Consider the following 11108-nt stretch of genomic DNA (forward strand, 5'->3'; position numbering starts at 1 on the left):
AAACGTGAAATATTCGACAGTTTTTTTAAGAAAACACACATGACAACGTTTCGCCAACCTCCTAGCCAGTTTTTTCACGCAGTCTCTTCCATACAAAAATTTTTTCGAAATTAATTTATATGGAAAAAATGCAAAACACCTTCAACAAAAACATCTCAAAAATCAATGCGATTTTTGACTAACTCCGAACTTTCATTTTTTTATTAGAATCTAATGGGCTACAAAACTGCCTATTAAAAAAAATTCTAAAAAATCAGATTAAAAAGTTTAAAATTCGGAAGAGAATTTGCTGAATTTTCGCGAGTTTTGCACAAAGTTTAGGAATTATATTTTTATGTTTTTTGTTGTTTAATGCACTATATTTTTATACGAAATTGGCGGAAAAATACTAGAATAAAAATTGTTGCGTATATTATGAAAAATTTGCTGTGCCAATACTTTGTTCCGGCAGAATTAAGGGAATTAGATAATTGAATATGTATCACAATATGTGTGTCAGAACAAAGAGGTTTAAACTGTTTTAGTTGGAAAATATTTTTGAGAGAGTTGCCACCTGTTTTAAAATTCGGATTTAAATTAGTTATACTCAAATAAAAGTGTCATACGTAAGAGTGTTTAGAAATGTTCAGCCTGAACATGTAGAATCTTCTGAGGTATTTGAAGAGGGCTGCCACCTGTTTTAAAACTAAATTCATATATAATTAATAAGTTAAATGAGTTATTACAGAGGTGCCATCTATTTAAAAATTTAAATTCAAACTATTCAATAATTTCAATGAATTATTACGATGTCGTCACCTAGTTTAAATCTCAAATTGAATTCAGGGGATAAGTTAATTGAAAAAGTATCACAGGAGAGAGGTTTAAGTTTTAGTTTGAAAATATTTTGCAGATGGTTAAACAAATTTAAAAGCGAGTGTCGGCGATCTAGTTTGTTTATAAAAGTTGAATTGAATAATTTAATGCTCATCATACGCCCTGTCAGACCAATTAAAAAATGTTCTACAATTGCAAATTTTCAGGACAAACACAAATTATTCGACTAGAAAATATATTCCTTTGCAGCCTTTTAATACACCCTTACAAAGCCAGTGTAATTTATCCATTAATTAATTTTTTCGATCTTCTTGGGGGAAATCCTGCCGTCTATTAAAAATTTAAAGATGCAGACTTACCAGGAAATGCCTTCAAATATGGGAAACAAATAGAATTTTTCGCAATTCCAAAGTTTTTATGGACGATTTGGTAGCCTTACATAATTCAAGTTATTAACTAGAACTTCAACTAAAACTTTATGTATGTACATATATTTTATTTAGGGTAAAAAGCACATATAAAGGTTATGTATATCAAAATTTGCAAACAACTTTTTTTCCATATATTATTGGAACAGTTTCCGACATTTAAATATCATAACCATAACGACATCGTTATCCATATCGTTACATAAATAAATAATCGGATTTTTTTCTCTTGTGTATTCCGAATTGTTTTTCTAATCCTTCAATTAGCATTGACAGCTTAGTATTCTTCGCCAAGCATATGATAAAGGCTTAACGTACACATTGTGAATGTTTCGCTACCTAAGTCATAGACGTTTTAATTCAAAAACAATTGTCTTCACCAATTTTAGCGTCGATGCGCACCACTTAAATAGCATTCCTAGGCAACGCATTAATGATGTTATCAGCTTTTCAGCATATCTCACGAGAGAGAGAGAGAGAGGGAAATATTTAAATGCGCGCTATAATCTTAACCCGCTTTACATTATTTCCGTTATGTTGCGGCATTTCATATGCTTTCTTCATTCCAGTGCATTACGACATTGATTTTGAAGCATTTGCAATCCACACATAAGTAGATACTTACGCGTTTGCGAACCTGATTAATGCTGTTGTCGTTGCCATTAAAGGAAGTACATATATCATTAAGCGTGTCTTAAGGATGCCTGTAGCAACCAATATGCAAGCGAGTACGCGAGGATATGTGTACATATATGCATTAGGTTGGGTCGCGAAAAAAATATTCCTAAACGGCGATCAATTTGAAAGCTTTCTTATGGAGGATTTACATAAGTGTCATAACAATTTTCAACCCAGCCAAGCTGGAAAAATGCAAGGTTTCTTCTTCATTTTTTTGTTTTATCTAAATATGTTTTATTGGTTTTGCAGACTATGTTCCAAAATGAGATGAAATTAGATAGCCCCATCTCCCGAATAATCTACTATATAGCTGTTTAATCGGAACCGGGACAGTGGTGGCGTTTCACTTGTCACCTCTAATAGGCAGAAGTATTTGAGCGTTATCCTTAAAGGCAAGTTATTATGAAAGCCGCACCTGACCAATCTAAGCTTATACTTATATTGAACAAAAAAACCAAAATATTTTTGCGCTGATATTTTTTTATTCGTTATTTCTATGAAGAGTTTGCTCAAGTGTTTTTTGTAATTTTTCGAGCGTTAGATTTGCGGGATTTTTCAAGACCTTTCATATAAGACTTTCGAGAATTTTTTGAAATGTAGAGATTATGGAAGATTTTCAGGTGTTTCGGGACATTACGAGCAGTAGAAATTTTAAAACAATCTAATGATTTAGAATGTTTTTCTGATGTCTAAGCATTTAAAAATCTTTCGGAATATTTTTGGGAGTTTTCTGAAATTTTATTTTTTTTCGTAACTTGGGAATACTTTTTCCGCACATTGTGAGGTTTTTTAAAAACTATTCGGAACTTTTCCATTTTTTTTCCGGAATCTAAAAGTTAAGTTTCTAAAAAATAAAAAATCATGAAATACTGAATGAAAAAACTAAGATGTTAATTTTTATTTTAATTATAATACTTAAAGTCTAGAGTTTGGTATATTTTTGGTTTAAATTATATATTTAGCTTAGGTTATCGTTCCGGATGTCTTCTTGAAAACACACTTTAGTTTTTAATGGGGACCGCTACAGCCTAATGTGCGCAAATGGGAACTTAAAACTTACATTCATAAGGATGGTTGTATTTGTCCTTCCCACCTTCGCTTGATTGGCAACGCTTTTAACGGCTTAAGTTCACATTCGTCTACATAAACATATGTATTTACTGCTGCTTCTATTAATGCACCAGTGAATGAATGCGAGTTTATTGCCGAATTTCCACTAGGCATTGAAATTACAAACAATTTATGTATGCCATTTAAAAAAAATGCCATGTGGAAATGAACTTAATGACATTTTTTTTTAATGTAATGACACGATTATTTTTTAATGCTCGACACTTGTCATTTTTGCCATTTAATGCCAAGTGGAAATCCAGCATAAGTAGATAGATATGCATATATATGTGTGTATGTTTATCCTCGTTTAAAGCGCAAAACCGAGTATGAGAGGGTGCATAAAATATTTTTTTCAAAATGGTTCTCTTTTTTATAAAGCAATCGCATTTCTGGCTAGTATATTTCAGGACAAAAGGACAAGGATTGAGCAAAGAGCGTCAGGCAAAAAGTGTCAGTTACGCGGTTTTGTTCTTTAAATGACGATATGTATGTACTAAATTTAACATACTCGATACCGGCGTCATTATCAGAAGAGGGCAAATTAGTAAAATAGAATTTAGCGTAGTGAAGAAGTGAGCGTAAATCGAGAAGAAGCCAACATCAAATACAGGTGTTCACTGCAAAGTTTACTTGAGTGCTACCAGATTACTGAGAAAAATGAGAAAAGTGTCGACGGTTCACTTTGGCCTTCAACGCCATGGTACTTCAACAATTTTAGCACTTAAATAAGTACTTTGCTGGTTGCTTGGTGCTACGATACCTAATGCTTGGTCACTTCAGCCGCCTAAGAACTCAATGAAAGCTGTAAACGAAAATTTTGGTGATAAAGGTGAAGGTTAACGAAAATCAATTTGGCTTTATGTTGGCAGCCAGCTTTGCCGGCGGGTGTATGCGCTCACGTACTTATTTGCGACGAAGATTTGTGTGAAGTGGCAGACGATTATTTTTCCACTCAAAGACGGTAAATTTTGTACTGCAGTCAATGGCTGTCGACGATTACTGAACAGGTAGTGGCTAAAGAAGAAAACAAACAGGAGACGTCCTTACCAATTTTCGGTGATTATTCTTTTCCATTGGTGTCGGTTTTTTAAACTCTTTTTGCGTTTGTTTGAATTTTTCCTCAAAATTTCCTTTTGGTTGCTGCATTTTTATTGACTTCCGGCCTTCATTAGTCGGAAGTTGAGTGAAAAGCACGTGCAATGCCTGCGTGATTTGTCGACGAGAACACGACGTGTTGAAGGATTTATTATGTGCCTTTAGTAAATTATTTATTTTGTAGCTGGCACAACGTACACTAAGTAAAAATTTTGAATAATAAATATGCTTCTATAGCTTACATAACTTTATACTTGACACAAAAATTAAATAAAAAGTAAAGTGAAAGTTTAATATGCTGGAGTGGGGACGCCACTTTGTTAAGCGCCTAGCGTTATGCTTTGAAAATGAATTCAATTTGAATATTCATACAAAGCATAGAGGGAAAAAGTAAATATCTTTTCATTGCATAAATTTATAATACGAAAGCACAGTCAAGAGTCACATTTGTAGTATATGACAGCAGGAAAAAATACGTTTGAAAATTTGTGTATGTACATACCTCGCTATATAAAGCGCGCTCTGTCGTGCAATACATACTCATTTTTTGCATACTTAACTAACAACGACTGAAGGCATAAGGACAAGCTTATTACTTTGTGGTGGCACTCTTTATAACACACACATAGTATGTATATCTGTATTTAAAACATACTGTATTTACAGAATGACTTACAGCATATGACCGGCTGCTCATCCAGATTCTTGCTGGTCTCAGTATTTTTTTTTTAATTTTTGGTTTCGTAAATAATGTGCAGCTGGCTGTTGCTCTACGCTTTGATGACAATGCAAATTATATTTGCCACACCGATATGTCGCATATGTTTATTTGCGCCCTCTTTAAGGGAGCAAAATAGGTGAGCACTGACAGAGTTCTGTAAAAGTAAATAACTTATTGATAGTGAGTACCTGCAGGAAATATCGAGAAATACTAAAGCTGATATGAGATTGAATCTGACTGAAGTCAGGTAAGACGTCTGATGAAAAGATGTAGCTAACTTCGAAATAGCAGTCTATGAGGGCAACTCTGGCAATTGTCTTTCAACTCGCCACAATTTTTTCGAAAGACAAAAGTCAATTCTGGCAACTATTTGAAAGCTCTTATCTGTCTTTGAAAAAACTAATTGAAAGATCTGTTAGCGAAGAGGTCGTAGCAATAAGTTTTTTTTTTTAATTTAATTAAAGTAAAGAATTATGTAAATTTGTCCTATGAAAACAATAAAAATCAATGAATTAAATTAAATTAAATAAAAAAAAAATTATCGCAAAAGAATGAAATAGTACTTAAAAACTAAGGTCTTAAATATTAAATGAAAAAAAATATATATATTATTCTTTTTGAAACGATAAAATCTAGAAATTAAAAAAAGTATGGAATTAAGAATAAAGTAATGCATTCAATTAAAAAAAAAAATAAATAAATGACTAAAAAGTAAATGAAATCTAAAACAAAATTTTTCTTTTTTCATAATAAAATTCAAAAATTGAAATAAAATTTAACAAAAAAAAAAATACAACAACAACAATAACAAGCAAACCTTGAAAAACAAGCTAATAAAAAACTGCCTAATTTCCATAAACTAAAGTGATAGCCAAAAAATTCACCTGACGAGTATCAAGTAGCGAAAAAATTTCAGAGTAGAGATGGGCGAGGGATATCGGAAACCGCGGGATCCATACTACTTATTTCAAATTGGCCGGCATGGGCGGTATCGGGAAGGTCTATAAAAATTTCGAGCGCTGGATGGGGCCATAACTTGCGCAAATTCAGGTAATCTTCCTTAAATTCGATGTATGAAATATGCACTTCTTTATGTTTTACTGAGACGAAAATGAACACCAAAGCAAAACAAAATAATCGGAGGATGCCAGATCTTTCATACTTTCATATACTTTTTTATTATTTAAAATTAATATGAAAGACATGTGAATGTTTCTTAGTGAAAGATTTCCGGACCAATGGTGGTAGATTCTAGTTTTCATTTAACCCAGATGTCCTCGAACCATGGTCCTCAACGTGAGCATCTCAATAGATTTGCACACAACGACTATCCGTACTGTTCAAGGTGTGGTTGTAGGAGCGTTGCCACCCGTTTAAAAAATCAAGTTCAAACTTAAATTAAGGTGATTAGGAAATACGTATCTTGATATGAGTGTCAGTCGAAAGAGATTGTGGTTTGGATATATTTAAAAGAGAGTTGCCACCTGTTTATGAGACGAAGGCGCTGGACTGATCCTTTTTCTTTTAGTTAAAGCTTTGGTGGCCGCTGTGGCTGTGGAAGATCCCTAAAACTATATTTTTTGCCTACTGGGTAAAAATATTTTAATACATATTCACAAATATGAGTGCAAAGTCAACATGCCACACATTTATGACAAACAAAATCTGCTCAAAAGCGTTCAGTAATGACAGCAAAATATTTTTGCACCAACACATTCCTCAGCTGTGTTCATTGCATACATATACGAAATATTTGCGTTGTTATTTTGTGTGCGTGCTTTTTACATAAACGAGTGAAAGGAATGAAATAAATTGGCTGTCGCCCGATGCTGTCAAGCTGCGATTTCTGCTGAGATTTTCATGTTGACGCAGGATGACAGCAAAATTACCGCCTGTTCACCAACAACTTGGATGTTGTCCTTTTTGTTGCATTGTTGTTGTAAGTTTTATACTGTTTTGCAGGTGTTTGTTTTTATTGTTGTATTGTGGTTTTTGCATGCAGTGCACTGACATAAATGGAAAATGTGGTATTTCTTTAGTTTTATTGAAAAATGTATATTTCGAGCAATTTGAAAGTGAATGCGTGCATATTTTTTCGAATTTGTAAGCAATTTCTTTGCAAGAAAGTATACTTGTATTTGCTCTTGACTTTTACTATGAAATTCACATGCACATACAAATTTACATACGTACATATTTACCTACTACAATTTCGATAAAATCAGCAGAATACAAGCAATTAAGCTGAGCAGAAGAATGTACAATATTTCAATTAAAGCTATGAATACAGTTGGCTTGGCCGAGCTTCTCCTCCGATTCAATAGTTTGACGTCGCCTACCGACAACACATGGCTTTTCCTGAGAAGCTTTTTCAATGCAGAAATACATACATATCGCACACGATCTTCAAGAGTGACACAACTCAAAATTATACGTTCATCAGAAAATGCAAAAAACTATTTCGTTGCTCATGCTAACCACATGGGCAAGGGAGACATTACCTTAAGTTTTTTCCAACAAATTATAGCAAATTTTTGCTCCAGCTAATGCATAATTAAAAAAAAACAACCAAATTTTATGTTGTGTCACTTTTGAAGATCGTGTGCAATATATTTGGAGGCCTGCTTTTGAAACCGCTATTAAAAATAAACCTGTTTGGATGCAAACTGGTCGGACTATAGATCAAAGCTGGATCCTAACGGGTGAAAGAGAAGCATATTGGCAAAAAATTAACGAAATCGGTGGGAATGGAGCCAACTACTTTAAAATGAATTTGGTTTACACAACTTCGAAGTCAGTATGTTTCTTTTGAATACGCCTGCGTTCTGCACTTCACAGATGCTTTTTCATACTTCCAAGACACAAATTGTTTTTTGAACAAAAAGAGTATAAAAATTCGAAACGTTTACTCATTGCATTTGTTTTAAAGTAGTCTATAAATTGGTTGATTTAAAAAAAAAATCACTTGTTTCCGTCAGTGTATCTAATATAAATAATAAAAAAAAAAAATTTCTTAGATTTTTGGTCAAAAAGACTTCGTTCCACAAAATCATTGAAATCGTATTAATTGTCAAAGTTCAGAGAAATTGTCAATCACTAATGCTCGTTCACACTATTTTAAACAAATATAGTCAAAAAAATGAGGAATTTACAAATTTTTTGACTATCGAGATACTAAGATTTTGGATCATGAAATTTTTTTTTTCTCTATGAGGTAAACAAACGTTCGTATGGCCAATATATGCGCACCCTTGGGTTTTATGTTGCTCTTCGTTACACAGTGAAATATGTACCTATCCATCATGTTCTGAAAGGTTCTAGACTTGCTTTTCTGCTCACCTAATTTGATTAGAGAAGCTGAATCTTTGCGAGAAGCTAAACGTACATAGTCGCGTTTTTCCATAAGAAGTTTTGCTGATCGGTAGTCCTGTGCGGTACGTGAATAAACAAATGAATAGGCTTGCCTCGTTTTCAAAGATATAATTTCAGGAGAATGTTGGCAATTTCATAGTGCAAAGAAACCATCTACTTTAAACTTTTAATGTTAAACAATTTACTATTTGCATGAAATTTTAAATTCTAAGAGCGCTAGTTTCGCAGGAGATTTACACTTTAACAAAAAAAAAAAATCTTCATAAATCGAAAGCTCAACGTCGCTTTGCAACACCAACAATTCATGCAGCTGCAATTACTCATTCATGTAGCTGCGCCAAATGTCCCAACAACTGTATGCCCTCTCGATTGTGAACGATGAACATGAACGGATGATCGACACAGAACATCAGCGGCTTAGTGCGCAACGACGAAAAGGCGTTCCAAAACAGCACCACTACAAATGGAAATACAATTAAACTTACGAATGTAGGTACGCATGTTGTACACAAAATGAATAGTGGTGGGGGTATTCAATCAATGTTTCAGGTAATTAAATTGAAATTCATTGCGCTATTTACTTACTCGATGGCTCCAGTTCACCAATACCGTCCTCGCTCACTGCAAAATGTACCACCTGTGTAACTTGCCAAGCGCTAGGCCAGTGTAGATCCACATTCGCTGTGACATTTAGCAACTGAAATTAATAGAAACATTGAAAAGTAGTTAGAGTGTGGAGTAGGGTGGTTCAAAAATTCATGTAAAAAAGTAAAGTCGGAATTTTTATGCTCGAAAGTTGTTTTTTTTCCCATACAAAATACATGGAAAAGTTGGAGCGCTTTGAGCGACCTCTAAATATTTTTTGTTTTCAAAATACTTTTTTTCGATATAGAACAATCCTAGGGGGTGAGATCATTAAAATTCCGTCTGTACTTATTTTGGACCACCCTAGTGTGGGGCACATGTATTAAAGCAGTCATGCCCAGCGCAGAGCACTTGCATATGGAATTCTGCCAGCGCAGGGCACTTGCTTATGGAGTTCTGCCGACGTTGGGCATGACTGTATTAAAGGCAAGAATACAGAAGGCACCGAACTACATATTCCCTGTACATATATCTTGTTTCTCCTTTTTGCGTACACTAACCTGCTGAAAAATGCCATCTAAGGCTGTGCGTTGCGAAAATTGAAATTTCGGCAAAAGAACACGCACCAAAGTCGGCTCAAAATGTTGACGCTGGTAGCCAGTTGCATCAGCTGCACCTGTCGGTTGTTCCGCGTCGCGTGACATGCCGCATAGCTCGTCGAGTAGCGTCACATTGGCACTCAGGCGCTGCAGTAGACGCGGCAAACCGCTCCTTGCATGCGGTAGTATGATGAGCATTTTCAATTGCTGCCGCTGTAGCGACAATTCCAAGGCGCTGGCGTTCAACTGCGTCAACTCACCGTAAAGAAAGATATCATCTTTGCGCATGGCATTCAGGTAAGCGTGTGTGTGCAGCTGTGGCATGTAGAATTGACGTTTGTGGGTATCACGCTTTTGGAAATTGTGCGCCCAGCGAGAATTTATACGCACCGCATTGATTAGTTCGTTGCAATTGCTATTCGTTTTGTTGTTGTAATTGTGGTGATCGGCAGCGTTGTTGATGTTGTTGTTGTTGCCGGTTCGTATCACTGCAGCGGCATTAATATCGATGTTTCTGCACTTGCCACTAGCACTGTTGCGGCTGGTATTTTTGTCATCATCCTCATCGCTCTCCTCGTTCAGCACAAATTGCAGATTTTTCAATTTCCTTGTAAACCGTTTTGCGTTATATGCGTCGGCGTACAGCGTATTGGACACCGTTATGGGGTTGCCGGCAATGTTGAAAAACTCTGCATACTCCTTCATGCCGCTGTCGCCGGTTATGTCGGTGTCGGCATCATTGCTTACTGCATCGTAGGCTCTTTGATTGTACAAATCACCGTTTTCAATTTGATCAGTATGGGAGGCGACAGTTGGCACGACAGCTGGAATAGCAGCAGCAGCGGCGGTGGCATCGGCGATTTCTTTGTCCGTGCCATGCAGTTGCAGGTACAATGCTAGCAGTTCCTGTGGCGCAATCACAAAATTTGATGCTGCATCCGCTTCGGCCAATATGCGTGCCAACACGAAATGCTTCAAATCAACGGTGTGGTCGGAGGCGTCGTTAGGGCGCGCCGCTGTCGCCGTTGCCCTCTTAGTGACCGCATAAGCGAAGCCAAATTGTAGATAGCACAGAAGTGACAGTATAAAACCTGTAATGCGAAACCTGCATGATATTTTTTTCTTTCGTGTTCAATTCTAATTATTTTTCTTCAATACTTTTCAGTGCACTTACAAATCAAAATATTTCTATTGGTCATATTTGATATCAACAATTTTTTTTAACGCAACATTTTATAAATTTAGAACAAGTTCACTGCATTTTCATTTGAATACTAAACATTCAGTTTTACTAAAAATTCTTTAGCGTTTCGAGTCTAGATATTAGGGTGCTTCTTTGATTCAATCCGCTCTTAACTGCGAAATTTTTTTTTTGAACAGCAGCTGAAGAAAAAGCATTTACTAGCTAACAAATTCTTCAAGCACTAAGTACTTATGTATTGTCGCACAATAACGGTCAAGGCTAATGTAATCGAGTATTAATAGACAAAAACCCTTATCATTTTCAAAATTCTTATCAGCTTCGGCTTTTTCGGTAACGTATTTTTCTCTGAGCACTCAAATTCCCAGTGCAGTCTAATTTAACGCTTAATCACTACGTTCTCGAGCTTTGCCGCATTGTCAATTTAATTTGTATTTAACTTTTTAATATAACATAATCTTTACCACATACAGTGAAAGCTCGCATAAGCGGACACCGAT

The 11108-nt window shown here is 35.3% G+C and overlaps 1 protein-coding gene across 1 annotated transcript; it reads right to left on the reverse strand.

The window, feature by feature from the left end:
- Positions 1-8416: 8416 nt before the first annotated feature.
- Positions 8417-10612, reverse strand: LOC118751787. Its single transcript, XM_036486603.1, has 4 exons — positions 10582-10612; positions 9369-10498; positions 8809-8920; positions 8417-8680 (listed from the first exon to the last, which is right to left on the reverse strand). The coding sequence occupies exons 1-4, from the start codon at positions 10604-10606 to the stop codon at positions 8544-8546; spliced, it is 1404 nt and encodes a 467-aa protein (XP_036342496.1). The 5' UTR covers positions 10607-10612; the 3' UTR covers positions 8417-8543.
- Positions 10613-11108: the final 496 nt, after the last annotated feature.

This window comes from Rhagoletis pomonella, unplaced genomic scaffold (genome assembly GCF_013731165.1).
Source record: "Rhagoletis pomonella isolate Grant_MI unplaced genomic scaffold, Rhpom_1.0 Rhpom_scaffold_00997, whole genome shotgun sequence".
In the NCBI taxonomy this organism is placed as follows: Eukaryota; Metazoa; Arthropoda; class Insecta; order Diptera; family Tephritidae; genus Rhagoletis; species Rhagoletis pomonella.